Genomic DNA, 17,543 nt, shown 5'->3' with positions numbered 1-17,543 from the left:
ACGAAAGAGGATTTGAGCGAAGAGTTTTTCTCCAATCTAATTTGCTTTTGACAGCTAATTGTATGGACTCTTTGATGACTCTGTTAAAGCGCTCCGTTTGACCATTGGCTTGAGGATTGTAATTAGATACTCTTTTATGTACCACTCCACACCTGTCAAGGAACGATGCAAATTCACTGCTAATGAATTGCGGACCATTGTCCGATACCAGCTCAGCTGGAATCCCCTCCCTGCAGAAAATTTCATCAAGAAATTCAACGACTTGAGGAGAACCAACTTTGTCCACAACCTTTATCTCCGGCCACTTGGAGAAATAATCAATCAAAACTAGAATAAACACAGATCTGTTGTCCGATAAATCCAAAGGGCCAACAATATCAATCCCAAGTTTTTTCCAAGGACACATGGTGTACTCAATGGGAGAAACATCCGATTTAGGAGCCAAAGGTTTAACAGTTTTATCGCTTCTGGCACAAGGAGAACATGAGCTGACCCACTTGTCAACCATACTATCAATGCCAGGCCACCAGTAGAACTCACGGATACGTCTTTTAGTGTTAGACATCCCCATGTGACCTTCATGCGCCATAGAAATTATTTTTTTACGTAAATTACAGGGGGGAACTATCTTATCGCTCCTTGTTACAAAACCCTGATCGAACATGAGTTCCTCTTTTATTTTACTAAACGACAAGACATCGCCAGAAAGTTTCCTTTCTTCAGGCCATCCCTGCATCAGAATATCCACTACATTGGACAAGGAAACATCTTGAGACATAGCATCCCTCCAATCAGTCTCAGAAATGACACTAGACGTGGCATTGCACCTCGTATCATTAACATCGTCTACAGTTAAAACAACGTCAACATCTTGAGAAGAGATTACCTCAGAAGGAACACAAGGCAACCTAGACATGCAATCAGCATGGACATTTAAACGACCTGGCACATATTCCACTACACATTGAAACTCTTGTAGTTTGGCAGCCAAACGTGCTAAACGTGCTGTCAAAGTACGACCACCACCAGCAGCTAACATGTTTATCAGCGGTTTATGGTCAGTACGCAAACGGAATCTTGTTCCCCAAAGAAATTGCCTGAAATGTTCGACCGCCCACGTACAAGCCAAAAGTTCTCTCTCTATGGTGGAATAGTTAAATTCTGCACCACGAAGGGTACGAGACGCATATGAAACTACATATTCCTCACCAAATTTCTTTTGCATCAGTACAGAACCAAGGCCAACATTACTCGCATCTACACACACAATAGTTCAAGTTCAAGTTCGAGCATTTATATAGCGCCCTACTCACCCAGAGGGTCTCAAGGCGCTAGGGGGAGGGGTTCACTGTTTGTCGAATAGCCAGGTTTTTAGTTCTTTTCTGAAGGAAATGTGGTTCTGAGTAAGGCGGAGGTGGGTGGGGAGTGAGTTCCAGGTCTTGGCAGCCAGGAAGGAGAAGGATCTGCCGCCCATGGTGGTTTTTCGGATGCGCGGGACTGCGGCGAGGGCTTGATTGGATGATCTTAGTTGGCGAGTGGGAATGTAGAAGGACAGTCGGGTGTTGAGGCATTCGGGTCCTAGATTATAAAGGGCCTTGTGTGCGTGGGTAAGAAGGCGGAAAGTAATTCTTTTGTTGACGGGAAGCCAGTGGAGGTTTTTTAGGTGTCCAGTGATGTGCTCTTGGCGCGGGATGTCTAATATGAGTCTCGCTGACGCGTTTTGGTTGCGCTGGAGCTTTTTCTGTAATTTTTTTGTAATTCCGGCGTAAAGTGTGTTGCCATAGTCCAGTCGACTTGTGACCAGTGCATGGGTGACAGTCTTTCTTGTCTCGAGGGGGATCCAGCGGAAGATCTTTTTGAGAATGCGAAGGACGTTGAAGCAGGAGGACGATACGGCGTTGACTTGTCTGGACATTGAGAGAGAGGAGTCTAGAATGAAGCCAAGGTTACGTGCATGGTCTGTGGGTGTGGGTGCTGATCCCAAAGCGGAAGGCCACCAAGAGTCGTCCCAAGCTGAGGGGGAGGATCCTAGGATGAGCACCTCCGTTTTGTCTGAGTTGAGGTTTAGGCGGCTCTGTTTCATCCATTCGGCTACTTCTTTCATACCTTCGTGGAGATTGGTTTTGGCGGTGTTGGGGTCTTTGGTGAGGGAGAGGATTAGCTGGGTGTCGTCGGCGTAGGAGATGATGTTGAGGTTGTGTTGGCGTGCGATGGAGGCGAGAGGACTCATGTAGATGTTGAAGAGGGTGGGACTGAGTGAGGAGCCTTGAGGTACGCCGCAGATGACTTCGGTGGGCTCTGAGTAGAATGGGGGGAGTCGGACTCTCTGGGTTCTCCCAGCTAGGAACGAGATGATCCAGTCCAAGGCTTTTCCTTGTATGCCGATGTTGTTGAGGCGTTGTATGAGGGTGCTGTGACAGACAGTGTCGAAGGCGGCGGAGAGGTCGAGTAGAATGAGGGCCACTGTTTCACCGTTGTCCAGGAGTGCTCGGATGTCGTCGGTCGCTGCGATGAGGGCGGTTTCGGTGCTGTGTTTGGCTCGAAAGCCGTTCTGTGAGGGATCCAGGGAGTGGTTGGATTCAAGGAAGGCTGCGAGTTGGTTGTTGACGGCTTTCTCGATGACTTTGGCCGGGAAAGGGAGGAGGGATATGGGTCGGTAGTTTTTCAGTTCTGAGGGGTCTGCTGTGGGTTTTTTCAGAAGGGCGCTGAGTTCGGCGTGTTTCCAGATTTCTGGAAAGGTGGCAGAGTTGAAAGAGCAGTTGATGACATCGCGGAGTTGGGGAGCGATGATGGAGTCAGCTTTGTTGAAGATGTAGTGGGGACAGGGGTCAGAAGGCGAGCCAGAGTGGATTGAGTTCATGAGGCGAATGGTGTCTTCAGTGGTGATTGGGTTCCAGGAGCTGAGGTTGTTAGTTGGAGGGGTGGGATCTGAAGGGGGTGGGGCGGGTTGATCACTGGGAGTATTCTTGAAGCTGTTGTGGATGTCGACAATTTTGTTGTAGAAGAAGGAGGATAGCGCATCGCAGAGGTCTTGGGAGTTGGTGATGTCGTTGGAAGTTGCGGAAGGATTGGTGAATTCTTTGACGATATTGAAGAGTTCCTTGCTGTTATGAGAATTGTTGTCGAGACGGTCCTTGAGTGCTGATTTCTTAGCGGATCGAATCAGTTGGTGGTGTTTGCGGGTGGCTGTCTTGAGGGAGGTCATGTTGTCTGAGGTAGGTTCTTTTCTCCAATTCTTCTCCAGGGTGCGGCATGTCTTCTTGGATTTTTTAAGGTCATCATTGAACCAGGGAGCCTTTTTGCTCGATGATTTCAACTGGTGTTTTTTCAGGGGTGCTAGTTCGTCTGCACTGTGGGTAATCCATTGCCTGAGGTTGGTGGCCGCTTGGTCTGGGTCCTTTGCTAGGGTGGGAGGGTTTTGGTTGAGTGATGTGAGGAGTTGGTCGGTGGTTATTTTGTTCCATTTTCTCCGGGGAATGGGTTGTGGACGGTTGTGGGACAGGGTGGTTTTGTAGCTGAAGTGAACACAGCTGTGATCCGTCCAGTGGAGATCAGTGATGCGATCGAAGGAGATGTGCTTGCTGGAGGTGAAGATAGGGTCGAGCGTGTGTCCGGCTACATGAGTGGGGGTGTCAACAAGTTGTTTGAGTCCGAGATTGGACAGGTTGTCCCGAAGGGTGGTGGTGTTGTTGTCGAGTATGTTTTCAAGGTGGTAGTTGAGGTCTCCTCTACCCAAATCAAAGGGCCTCAGAAAGGGAGCATTGATAATCTCATTTTTAAGCAATTCAAAGGCATTCTGTTGTTCATCTTTCCAAATGAATTTTGCATCTTTCTTTAATAGCATTCTTAAAACATGAACTTTAGAGGAATAGTCTGACACAAATTTGCTATAGAACTCGGTAAGGCTGAGAAAAGACACCAATTGCTCTTTATTATTAGGGGCTGGCGCCTTAGTAATGCTTTGGACGTGATTGAGTTTGGGTTTAATGCCTTGAGCTGAAATTTCATGTCCCAAATATTCCACAGTGCTCTGTCTAAATTTGCATTTCGAGAACTTCAAAGTCAAACCTTTTGCCTTAACTGATTTTAGTACTTTATCCAGGTTCCTATCATGGTCTTCAAAATCTTTCCCATATATTAAAATGTCATCTTGGAAAGCTATGGCATTGTCACAACCCTCCAATACCTCTTTCATAAGTCTTTGGAATACAGATGCTGCGCTAGCTAGACCAAAAGGCATGCGACGAAACTGGAACATGCCCTCAGGTGTTATGAAAGTAGTGAGGAACTTAGAATCTTCATGGAGTAAAACCTGGTGATAAGCGCTAGCTAAATCTAAAGTTGAAAAAATGCAAGCACCAGAGAGAGTAGAAATTAGTTCATGAATGTTAGGTAACGGGTGTCTATCCACCCAAATTTCACTGTTCAGACTGCGAAGGTCGACACACAGACTAAGCTCGCCGTTACTTTTAATTGACAAAACTACTGGAGAGACCCAGGGGGAAGACTCAGTTGGTTCAATAATACCTCGAGTTACCAAATCTAATAAAATAGTTTTTAACTTGTCCCGATAGGCCAGAGGAACATTCCTGACTCTATGACGGACTGGTGTTGCATTTTCCTTTAAAATGATTTTATGTTTAAAATTTACAAATTCACCCAAAGTGTCAGAAAAAATGTCTGGGAACTTATTCTTGACCTGAACGGTAAATTCATCCTCGGGAGGAGGTACTAGGTCAACAGGTGGAGAGGCATTGGGATCTAATTTAATTCCTAACTCGTGTTGGTGTGGCCAACTCAAAATGGAGACACCCTTGGAGGCCACATAAACTTTTCCTTTGATGTTCCTGTGTTTAAATTTTATATCTGCCCACATATATCCCAATAAATCTATTTTCCGACCGGTATATCCACCAGGACGAACATCCGATGGAAGTAAACTTGAAGAATCCCAATGTCTGTTAAAGATGTCGCTACCAATTATACTATACCAAGCACAGGAGTCTATGAGCATAGTGATTTCTATACCATTGATCAATATTTTGTCCTTGGGAAAGCCTTTGCATTTGGTATCACCAACACACAACAAAGTGTTGATTTCCTGAATTACTTCAGAATTCTCGTACTCAGACTCAGTCAATAAATTTACTTTTTGTGGAGATCTGCACATCTTATTAAAATGCCCTGTTTTTCTGCATTTGACACAAATTTTATTCCATGCTGGACAACCTTTATAATTACCAACATGATCATTCCCACCACACCTATAACAAATAACTGGGTTTTTCCTGCTAGTAAATTTGTCTCTTGAAAAATACTCTTTTTTAGTTTAGGTAAAAGGAAATTTCTTTTGATTATGGACCTCTTTTACTAAAGCAACTTCTGGAATTATTACTTTATTCTTAACATCTTGGCCTCTGATCTCACTAACAAAAAGTTCAGATTGTTCAATCCCTTTGGCTATATTCAATACAGCATTTAGGGAAGACTCAGTTCCCATCCATAAACGTTCCTGTATTTTCTTACTTTTTGTCTTCATCATAATTTGGTCTCTTAACACCTGCTCAAAGTTAATCGTTTCAAAAGCGCAAGAACCAGCTAAAGTTCGCAGTGCAGCTACATAGTTTTCAATTGACTCGTCGTCTTTCTGAGCTCTTGAATAAAATTTAAATCTCTCCATTACTATATTTATTTTCCTACCAAACCTAGTGGCTAATTGTTTTACCACAATCTCAAAAATATTAAAATCGCCTGCGCCATCGATAGGAGGTAAATTTTCCAACTCTTTCAAACCTGCGCCACCCAAACAATTTTTTAATAAAGCTAATTTTCTTTTAGGAGTGCATCCATCTTCCTCCACTACATCCACATAAGCCAGGAATGTGGGATACCACAAGTCCCATTCTACCTTGGGATTCCCAGCAGTAGGTAAAAATGGGGTGGAGAAGCAATATTATTTGACATGTCTAATAAATACCAGGAAACTTGAACACTAAAGTAGAATAAAACTGCTGAGAAAAATTGATGAAATAACAACAATCACTAGTTAAATACCAAAAGTACAGCAAACAGCATTAAAAATAATAAATTAACAAAATGAACGTAGTCACCGTGGTCAACTTCGTTTCTTGAATGAGGTTGAATGCAGAAATTTCATGTAGACAGTCTGAAGTACTTAAATAATGATGCAGCAGTGCATTAAAAGCAGGCGTTCATTGTGTGTTGGTATGCAAAATAAAAAAAATAAAAATTAAACAAGAATCATTCGTGGCGTACACAGTCTTGGTTGAAAACAGAGCAAAAAGAAAAAGAATCGGCAAAATGGCAGCTACGTGGTACTTTGACCTCTGTGTGACGTTTGGACGTATTCTCCAGCGTCGAGTAGAATGTTGACGTAAGGAACACTCTCAGCAGTGAAGCAGAACACTGAAATCGTCAACGCGAAGAGCTCGCACTTCAACACGCGGCAGAACACTGAGGCACAGCCGTCAACGCGAACACTGAGGCTCGCACACCCACACGCGGCAGAACTCCAGGTTAGGTTTAAAAATATACAGATTGTACAGCGCTTTCGAGATTCTTTGATACTTCTGCTGAAATAGCTCCGTAAGTTACAAAGAAAATAGCGCATAACGTTGAGACTAGTCCGATAAACAGAATATGCCAAGAAAAAAAAAAATACGCAGTGACGTAGGAAATTATGCCAACGATGAAAATGTTAATCAAAGTTCATGGAAACACATGACTGTACACTGCCGCAGGTGCGATCAAAGCACAGGATTAATTACTGCCGCTGGTGCGATCGTTTTACACATGAAAAAAAAAATGTTTTAAAAGAAATACCTTAAAAGATGCGTGAACGCTGTTTCTCAATTGTAAAAAATTCTTCCTTCAACAAAAGAGTGGGTCCTTCTTCATGGTATCCCGATCGTCGCCAGTTTGTGAAGTAATTAGGAACACCAGTTGAAGTTGAAGTAGTTTATTCTGTAGAGAGAACAGCTTATACAACCACTAAGTTAGAATTGCCCAAGAGATCTGAGCAACTCCCACACAGAGAATGTGGAACACACATAGGTAACATAACAATTCTAAATGAGATCATCTAAAAGGAATACTACACAAGGGTAGCATGCTTAAAATCCTTGGTTCAGGTAAGGGTTCAGGAACCCCCAAAGATTCAAATTCTTTAAAAGTAGATTTTTCTGTAAGGTTCAAGGACCCCAGTGCAGCGCGAATGTCCACATACCTTGCCATGGGATCCACGAACGCTCAGCAAGGGCTCTTTCATACATGTAGGACCTGCTCTCAGTTCGAGAACCCTTGCTCATCGTCCGTGAACCCACAAAGGCTCATGGGCTCTTGTTGGGCATCCCACAGGGTTCACGGTTCCTGTACAAGCAACTAGTACAAACATGGCTCAGTGACATGAACCTTGACAGCTTTGAAGCCCAACTTTCACCCAATGTGAACTCCCTTGAATTAACTTTGGAAACCAACATCACCCTCAAAGAAAACATTGCCAAGAAAACAAAGTTGGCTTGGTATCAATTCTCTCACCTAAAGAAAGCAATACTGTTCCTTTTAGAAAGCCACCTAAACTGATGGTCAAGCTCTCATACTCTTGAATCTGGAAGGTGACACCAGGGACAGCTTTAGTGCTGGTGGCGCCCAGTGCGACAAGGTTAGCTGGCCCCCCCCGACCACCTCCACCACGGATTCTCTCTCTAACACCCATTAACAGTGACCAAGTCTCCATAACCACTCTCTCTCAGATGCATTGAATTTGTTATATAGCGCCACTCATACCAGTAAAGTATGTCTGAGCACTTTGCATCAAACACACATTACACAGAGGCAATCAATCATACATGCGTAAATCAGTGTATAGGAAATGCTACTTAAGCCAAAGGACTAAAAGTGTAGAGGTCACATGTCATTCATACTGGTAGGTAGTATAGTTTAGGAGTGCTTGGTGTGAAGAAGCTCAGAGTCGAAAAAGAAACAGCATAGTTGGGAGTTTTCTTTAATAACAAGAAACGATGTCTACCCAAATTAACCTTTTTTGCAACATTAATCAATGTTCTAATGTATACTTTGCAAAGTGTATGCAGTTCTATGATAAAAATTAAAAGCTCACTGTTCTATATTAGCACTTTAGGTTATAAATTGCAAGTAACAAAAATATGGCTCTTTTAAAAGCAGTAACCTGCTGATCTATTTACATTATATGAGGGCACAAGTCCTATAAAAAGAAGTGCCGGGACTGACACTATGCAAATGACCTCATGACATCACGTGCTGAACGTGTCCCAGTGAAAATTACACTGGGACACGTTCAGCTTATTTCTGTGGGGCCCAGCTTCTTGGCAGGGGGGACGGCGTCCACCCTGTGAAAAGAGTGGGGGTCGGCGTCCACCCTGTGAAAAGAGTGGGGGGACGCCGTCCTCCCACGTGTACCCTCGACAGATAAGCTCGTCATCTCTGGGGTTCTCAGCACACCCACAGCCAGGACAGCATCAGACTAGAGAATAAAAGGGTAAAAAAAAGAAGAAACAAAAACGAGACAGCAGGCCTTTTCCATGCATGCAGCCAGCATCTGGAACAACCTCCCCATATCCATCAGGACCACCCCAACCTTGCTCCACTTTAGGAAAGAATCGAAGATGAACCTTTTTAAAGACCACTACATCACAATGTAGTAACAGATCCTAGCAGTCCGCTATCTCGTCAATCACACATTGATTGTATTTTTGCTTTTGATCCTGAACAGCATTCAATGCCTTTTGGCTAAAAGTATACAAATGCCACATACATACATCAAAATACAAGATGCAAAGTAGAAGCGAGAAAGTAAAGTAAGAGGACAGGGAAAGCAAGGTTTGAGTGAGGAGGATCATAAAGAAGCAGGAGGTGGGGAAGCGAAGACGCAGAACAAGGTGAAGTGTTCGAGAGGGGGAAGAGTACGGATGAGGCTTGACAGGAAGAGGTAAGGTGGGTATGAGGAAAGAGAGGAAAGCATAAGAAAGAGTAGGAAGAAAAGTTCTGAGAGCAGGTGGAGTATGCCAGTGGTGCAGTAAACTGATTTAGGGAAGGAAAGAGAAGGGTGGAGTGGTTAAAGGGGAAGAGAGTGGTTGCGTTTGAGGAAATAGGGTAGAAAATCAATAAAAGGAGGAGGGGCAAGATGAGTGCCAAGGCAAGAGGGGACTGAAGGGGAAAGAATGTAAAGATCTTACTGGGATGTGGGCGAGAAAGCTGGAGCAGGGAGATGAGATGAGATGCAGAGCTTATGTCTGGCAATGGACAGCAGCCGGAACCTGAAACTTTGTAAAGTGGGCGGCACAGCGTCTTAAAACATCAGAGATAGTAGTGTATGGATTCAACCTCTCACTTGAGAGCGTCCTCTCGAGTGATACATTTCCCTTTCCCAAATGTAAAATTCTAAACCATTTTCAGTAGCAGTGAACTATGTTGCCTTTTTCAGAAGTCATGGGTGTAAGAGCATATTTTGTAGCCCTGAGAAATTCCTCGAAAGGGATATTCCACTTTAACCTAGTTGGATAGGCTCTGCATGCATCAGACACACACCTTGCAATGCCCATCCAGCTATGATAATATGGAATAGCCCTTTAGGAGAGTTCTTCTTTATCTTTTTGTCTTGAACAAAATTCCTGGGTTTCTACACGGATGTCTCAGAGACAGACACTATCAAAAAGGTTCAGGAAGCCTTGTATCAGCTGAGCCAACATGATCAAACTTTCTTATAGGCAAAAGCCCCATCTCCTGTATTGTTGCACACGCAGAATGACAACTCCCTACTCACAGTTTAACAAGAATGCAAAACCAGCTGTTGATAGCAGGACTCCACTACACTGCCAGACTCCTGAAAAGCCAGAGAAAATATGATCATATCATTGTTGCAAGGCCATGACAACCTATAATCAATCTCCTTTGGAAACACACTCAACCAGACGAAAGGTGGCTAGAACCAATTCCAGTCACACTTCAGAATTCTCAACCCACCACCCCATCCTACCCCCACACACTCCTTGTCCCTTTCAAGCAGGCAATAGAGGTTAGTAAAAATCTGTGTTTTTACCTAGGGTCAACACTATGTTCTAAATGCTGGATATGTTTCAAGGAAATTTTCTCTTGCAAACTCCTTAAACCTATATACATCCAAACTCCCCTATGCTTTTTAGTGATAAGAATGTTTGATCGGCTAGTCACAAGATTTTGCTAGTTTAATTTTCACAGAACCTACTTCTTTCTTTGCTGTCAATTGAATCTTACGTCCAGGCTGGTGTATGTACAGGAAAAGCTGAAGAGTCGATGTGCAGTTTGATACTTGAAAGTTCTCAGAACCTCTCTTAACAATTCCTCGACATCCGTTTTTAGGTCTCACCTGAGCTAGCGCATGCGCAACCTCAAGCGAGACCTTTAGTAAGCGGGTTTTTAAAGTGCTACCAGAGAGGCTTTTGCTGGCCTCAAGCTTGCGTGCAAGTGCACGTGAACGTGCACAGGCCATTTGGCTTTTGCAATGGCTCATTAAGCCTTACAGCGCCAGAACCATGCCCCTCCACCCCCTCCCTCTCTGCTCTCACTCCCCCTCCCTCTTAGTCAGCTTCTTTTTCCTTTATGCTTTTGTGCTTAAAGAGTTTAGTTTTCTTAATTTTTAAATAGAGTGCGTGTATTTTGCATTTTAAAATCATGTGCTCATTGCAGTCCCATGACGTCCTCGTCTTATAATTAATAATGCTTTTGTGATTAAAGTGTTCCGTTTTCTTATTCGTAAAGAAATAGAGTGTGCGCATTTATCATGTCAAACCTGTACTTACATACACATATTTTTTTACATGTGACCTACGTTAATAAAAAAACGCAAACCTTACACATTAAATCCAAAGCATTGGATCATAGCTAGAAGTCATAAATGATTAGAACTCATTCAGTGCACGCTTCCACCAGGCACACACACCACCAGCCATCAGTGCACACTTTCACTAAGCACACACACCACCACCGGTCAGTGCACGCTTCCACCATGCACACACACCACCAGCCGTCAGTGCACACTTCCACCAGGCACACACACCACCAGCCTTCAGTGCACGCTTCCACCAGGCATACACACCACCAGTCGTCAGCGCACGCTTCCACCAGGCACACACACCACCAGCCGTCAGGGCACGCTTCCACCAGGCACACACACCATCAGCTGTCACTGCAGGCGTTCACCGGGCACACACACCACCAGCCGTCCGTGAACACTTTCACCAGGCGTACACACACCACCAGCCATCAGTGCACGCTTCCACCAGGCATACACACCACCAGCAGGGCCGGAATGGCCATTGCGGGCACCGGACAATCCCCCGGTGCGCCGCACGGGTGGGGCCGGTTTTGGGCTCCTGGGGGCCGTTTTTGTTACAGGGCCGTTTTTGCAGCAAAATCGACTCTGTACCAAAATCGGCCGAAAACCGGCCCCGGCAAAGAGCTCGGCGGCACCTCCAGCCCCCCCCTTTGCCAGGGCCGGTTGTGGTTCCCAGTCCGGCCCTGACCACCAGCCGTCAGAGCACGCTTTCACCAGGCACACACCACCAGCCGTCAGTGCACGATTCCAGGAACACACACCACCAGCCGTCAGAGCACGCTTCCATCAGGCACACACACCACCAGCCGTCAGTGCAGCAGGCAGGCTCTTCTCAGAGTTTCTTGGTAAATATGTGTTCAATGCCTGGAAGGGAGTGGGTCGAGTTTCCTTAAACCATGCTGAGTATGTTGGTAAAGTGCATGAACTCCTGTGTGAGTGAGTCACGCTGCATGGGCTCACTCACTCCACACTTGTAAATTGCGCCTGCACCAGGCATTTTCTTATTTGCAAAGTTTGGCGCATGCGCACAGCTAGGCAACCCCCACACCCCCGAGAATGACTGCTTCCTACAACCAGAATGTAAACAACATTCAGAGCTATGAAAACAAGTTCATTTGACGGAAAGAACTGTTAACAAAAAAAACATGTCCAGCTATTGTAGATCTGGCAACTTAAACAAAACAGCAACAAAAAACAAACAAGCATTGGCATGGCCAATAGGTCTAGCTTTTTGGACCATATAAGTATTTAGTTATGCAGCAGAATATACTTGGTGCAACCACACCAACTGTTGCATGGCTAAACACTTATAAGGTCCCAAATGCAAGACCTATTGGCTATGCCAATGCTTGTTATATCTAACGCTGCACTTCCCATTCATACCATGGGCTGTGCTGAAAACAGAATAGTCTTTAAATGTTAACATACATACTCCAGCTTTCCACTTACAAACTTTTCATTGTTATTTCTACTCTTACTATTTAAAGCAGCCTCAAAAGCCTCGAGGTATAACTGCTTAAAAAAAGTAATGGCTTGCGTCTCAGCTCCTCCACCATCACCCCACCCAAATTTTGGGATGTAGTTTATCAGGTACTTGTGTAGTCTTCTACTCATCCATATATCTACAGAACAACTACTTAGGCATTAAAACATAAGGCAACCCTGAAATAGCCAATACAATAATAGTTCTACCACACAACATTCAAGCCTACATTCTCCTCTATGTTCTCTCAATAAAAAACCCCATTCGAAATGCATACACCAAAAAGAATTCTCTGAGCCTTTGAGACGGGATGTCACCCATATTAAATACATTATTTTAGCCTTAAGATAAGGGAAGCCAATAAGCTATATGTTAAACTGGAAAAATGCATGTAAGGCAAGTGAGTCATCAGCTTGTTTGTCACCGGTCATGTGCATATGTACATCATGGTTCTGCTGACTGGTACAGACACATCAGCCAGTGTATTGATGGCCGAAGTACTGGTAGCTGTGGTACTCACTTGTAAATTAACCAGTTTAAGGTTTTCTTGCATGTAGGCCACTGTACACTGGGCTGGAATGTCAGCAAGTGTGCTGTCATTTGATAGATTGGCTAGTGTATGAGTGGCTTGCAAATTCACTTGTGTCTTATAATCAGCTTGATGACTAGTGTGCTGCTGACTGGCAAGTATGCCAAGGAGCTGGAATGTTAGTCCACGTGATATCCCACAACATGTTAGCTAGTGTGTAATTGGCCAGCATGCAACAGAATGAAATGGCAGAGTGCTACAGGCTTATACGGTGGTCAGTAGTTTACTAGCTGGCATGTCCGCTTACATGCTACTGGTTGACTTTATGTTGTCATAACACTGATACTGAAAAATCATCATTACTTGACAATTCGGTTCACAACAAACTAACCGAAACAGGAAGGACAAGTGGCACACATGCCATGTGACAGTAGAAGAAATTTGACGTCCCTCAATAAGCAGAGGGCGTAACACAGGCCCTCGCAGCCCCCGCGGTGCGGGGGGGGGGCTCTAGCTCCAAGGGGCCCCCTCGGCACTGCACTGTGTCCGGAGAGCTCCTGATTGAGCCCGGAGGGGGCCCCTCTAAGTATCGTGCAGGGGGGCCCCCTCACTTTTCGTTACGCCAGTGCGCACACCTCACATTTTATAGCTGTTTTTGTCTTGGCAGAACTTGTGCAACCAGAGGCAATAAATCTGCCTGAAGGGTTACATTTCTTTACCTGCCTTTTCTGATGAACTCTTCTTTTTTTACGAATATTCTCGTTTTCTGTGTTTCAGGCATATATATTTATATATGTGTGTGTGTTCGGCATAAAAGAGCAATTAATAAATAATAGTCATTGAAGCACTCACTTTTTACAGGAGTTGCAACATAAAGCCAGGTCTTGTAAAGATTTCTTAATATTTTTCAAAGCTTTGATACTGAACATATCAATGAAAATGTTCATACCACTGGTACCATATTTGTAACTTGGTAAAAACACGTGACATATCTGTGAAATGTCCATTTTCCACTAAAACCTTGAGTGTATTTTTCTCAAAGCACTTAAACACTTAAGGTATGAAAGAGAAAACATCTTTAAAAGTATGCCATGGCTTCATTCGAAGGCATCAACAAATTAATGAAATTGACAAATAGAAAAGAATGTGATGTAATGGACAGGTCTTTGAAAGGGCAAATGTAATACATTATATTACGTGTAGTTTTGATATTTTTATTATAAAACAGATAGGTGTGTTTTTGAACGCTATGGAAAAATGGACTCTCAATTACAGCATTTCACTATTCAGTTTTATTCAGACAGAATGTCACTCAAAGTGGCACGCTGGGCATGCAAACGCAACCAATTGCAAATAAACAATATCAAATAGGCGCATACAGAAATCTTGCCAGGTATATCTATAAAGGGGATGGTGACATCAATTGTTTGATTAAACATCCATGTAAAAATGTCTAAGAGCGTTTCTTTTTGCCACTGACTTTTCATGCACTACTGAAATGAGATTACTGCTCACTACAAAATAAATGCTGTGGTTTTTGCCACTACCATGATAAAAACACAAAAGCGGCATTAGCTCATTTCTATACAGGATTGGAATCTGTCCTCACGAAACCATGGTGAGTATACATTAAGGGATTGTGGAAGCATACCTCGCGGCCCTTTTAAGTCTACACAAAGGGTAAAAATAGGTGGTTCTGTTGGTTTATCCCACCAAACTTAATGTAAATAAATACATTTTGGAGGATGGGGAGGGTGTCCAGGGCAGGTGATCCAACGGAAGTCTGTGGGAAGAAATGTACATTTTTGGCGGGTGAAGATGGGGGGTTTGTGGGAAGGGGTTAATGCCCTCCACCCTTAGCACATGGACTGGCTGGAGCATTTAAAGGATGCAGGGACTTACTTGGGGAACTTCTCCTGCAGCCTCCTCATGCACTGCCTGCTGGGCTTCAGGTGGGAGATGAACCTGGCAATCTGGCCATACTGGGCTTTGGTGATCTTCATGTTCACTGAAAGTCAAAGAGCAGAAATCCTGTGAGATGACGAGCTTTACATGACATGGTCGGCGCAGGGCAATGCACACCTAGCTGGCTACACCTAGGGTAGTAGTGAAAGCCACAATCATAAATGATCAACAAGGCATGTGCACGTCTTTTACATAGAAAAGACTGATTTTTATTTTGTTTATTTATTTATTTAATGCCTTTTTATAAAGCGCTGACATTACCCGAAGGTGTCAGAGCACTGTACAATAGAACCAGCTACGTTACATGAGAGAACTGTTACAAAAATGGAACAAACAAAAATAGCAGGCCATATATTCAAAACAACGCAGGCAAAAGGAACACAATATCAAACACAGCAAGCACAGAATGTACAAACAAAAATATAAATATATATGACAAATTTACAATGACTAAAGAACTTCCTGGCGAAAAATAGCAGGCCATAGAATCAAAATAAGAGCAATAGACTGCTCACACAGCTCCTCAACGAATAATAAGGTAACACTAATAAATGCACCTCTGTATGACTGGCCTGGGCTACAAGGTTCCATAAAACAGGGGTGTATGTATATATAACCCTAGCAGACAGTACCAGCTGCACACGTGAATCTTGGAAAGGGGCGAAGGGCTATACACAGTGCACTCTGTAGAGCTCTGCCTGAGGCGACAGGGACACACAGCGACTGACAGTGTCAGTAAAACCCGCGCTGCCCCCAAGTCCCACAACAACACGCCCACATGGTTAACAGCAGACTCCTGACAGACTACCTGCCATTGCTTCAACGCTACTGCTCGCGCACACAATGTACGTCACGGTCCCTGGTCGGTATCACGCTCACATAGGAGCGTGTCCGCAACGCTAGTCACGTCGTCACGGAGACAGGGCGGCGTTCCAGCCAATCAGCTTTGCGAATAAGGGATTGTTCCAAACCGAGGCTTGAATAGGTGAACTTTTCGGAAAACGAGAGTAGCGTCACTTGCCTGTCCCGTGTCGCTCCAGTTTGACGGCATCAAGTCTGAATTGTTGCGCGGGAAACAGCCTTGTTGATGGGGCGCGCGACTGCTGGAGCGCGAGGAGTGGTTATTGCTCAAAAGTATCTGTGCAAAGTGCGCCGCTCGGCGCGTAACGCTGATTAGGTTGTAGGTCCTGCCCTTTTAACAACGACCATAAGGTGTCTTTAAGGAGGCCAACTTTCGATTGTTACGCCTTAGAAGACTTTTTTCAGTTTTGTATAGCGCGACCTCGTCACGAAGGTATTGGAGCGCTTTACTTAAGATTTTGGGAGCTGAGTACTCCACTAACTTGTGTCTGTGTTAATTATTACATACATAGCTTGTGGGCAAAGGGTCTACAACTTTACAAATCTTACAACATGGACAGGTAGCCAATATTGTACCATACATGCCAACATTTCAGAAGAGCAGAGAGGGAGATTTACATTAAAAAAAAAAAAAGATCGGGAGAATGGGGCCTTTAATCGGGTTACCGTCATGTGGAAGTGTGCTACTGTTTAGAAGCATGGAGCGCCCATGACAGGCAGAGAGAGGGTGATGCAAGTGTTGACCACTGGCCTGGCAGATTACTGGCAGTGTATACCCACCCCCAACCCCTCCCTCTCCCCAACCCCCGCCCTAACAGCTTCCCGGACACACACACAGCCGTCCCCTTGAGTACTTCATAGGTCTTTAAAAGCCCATTCGCTTGTTAATGAGGCGTTGTTGGTTTTTCAGTCCTTCCAGAGCTCCTGCCTGCTACTCTTGACTATTGCTGGAAGAATTAGCATGTTTCACAATACCTACCAAGCCCTGTCAGCTGAAACCCCCGAGGAATCGGGTTTTTGCTTTCAGGAATCGGGAGGCGGGAGACTAGCCTTCAAATCGGTAATCTCACGCCTGAATCGGGAGGGTTGGCATGTCTGTTGTACTTTTGGAAAGGTGGCATCCCTAACAGATAGTGATTTCTATTCATACTGTATTTGAGTTCTAACCTTTACCACCACCAAGAGTAAACCTTAGAGATGGGTGTAGTGGGCGAGGTCAGGGCCTCGCGCGCAGCGCTAATTCAAAGAATGGGACACACACACTGAGTTGTAGGGTATGCCGGAAAGACCCCGAGCGGTCGTCCGCGCTTTTAATATATACCTCGGGGCGTGCCCGTCCCGAGGGTGAAGGCGTACGTGTGTGTGTGTTGCAACAATGTAGGTGAGAGGCCGAGTGGCTCTCTACATCCCTCCTTCAATTTAGTTCACATGTAAACTATCCAAACATAATGGCTAAGGGGAAGTGCACATAAAGTCTCGGAGTCTTTGGCTTGGCCCAGGATTGGGCCGCAGGTGGTATCTGTGGTTGGCCCGGACAGGAGACTCAACAGCCCCGGCCGGGGTTGTTGTTTCATCTCGGGAGGAAGAAGTGCACCCAGTTGTTTCACTTCGGGGCACACCAAGGTGACGCCTGTCTTCTCCTGGCTGGTCACGGCTCGGGAGGGGCACGGAGTTTTGGACCCCTGTTCTTCCATCACCCGGACCATCTGCGCCGACATCGATGGTTTCGTCGGCCTCCTGGGGAGTGCCATCCGGCACTCCTATTCGTTTGAAACAAGATACATTCCGTGTGACAGTCTGTTGGCCGAGGCGGGCCGTCACCATTGTTCCTTGAA

General features: G+C 44.8%; 1 protein-coding gene across 2 annotated transcripts in view; it reads right to left on the bottom strand.

Moving 5' to 3' along the window:
• The window catches only part of CDIN1 (CDAN1 interacting nuclease 1), a 682,509-nt gene extending 666,776 nt beyond the window's left edge, over positions 1 to 15,733 (bottom strand). The window contains exons 1-2 of one of the 2 annotated variants that reach the window (XM_078661977.1): positions 15,656 to 15,733; positions 14,785 to 14,890 (exon numbers count right to left, since the gene is read on the bottom strand). In XM_078661977.1, the coding sequence (XP_078518103.1) occupies positions 14,785 to 14,890; positions 15,656 to 15,662 (113 nt within the window). In that variant the 5' untranslated portion in view covers positions 15,663 to 15,733. Of the gene's footprint in view, positions 1 to 14,784; positions 14,891 to 15,404 lie in introns of both variants that reach the window. The other variant, XM_078661976.1, reaches the window with a different exon arrangement.
• Between the last annotated feature and the right edge of the window lie 1,810 nt (positions 15,734 to 17,543).

This window comes from Lissotriton helveticus, chromosome 9 (genome assembly GCF_964261635.1).
Source record: "Lissotriton helveticus chromosome 9, aLisHel1.1, whole genome shotgun sequence".
NCBI classification, from domain to species: Eukaryota; Metazoa; Chordata; class Amphibia; order Caudata; family Salamandridae; genus Lissotriton; species Lissotriton helveticus.
This window is presented reverse-complemented; position numbering and strand designations above follow the sequence as displayed.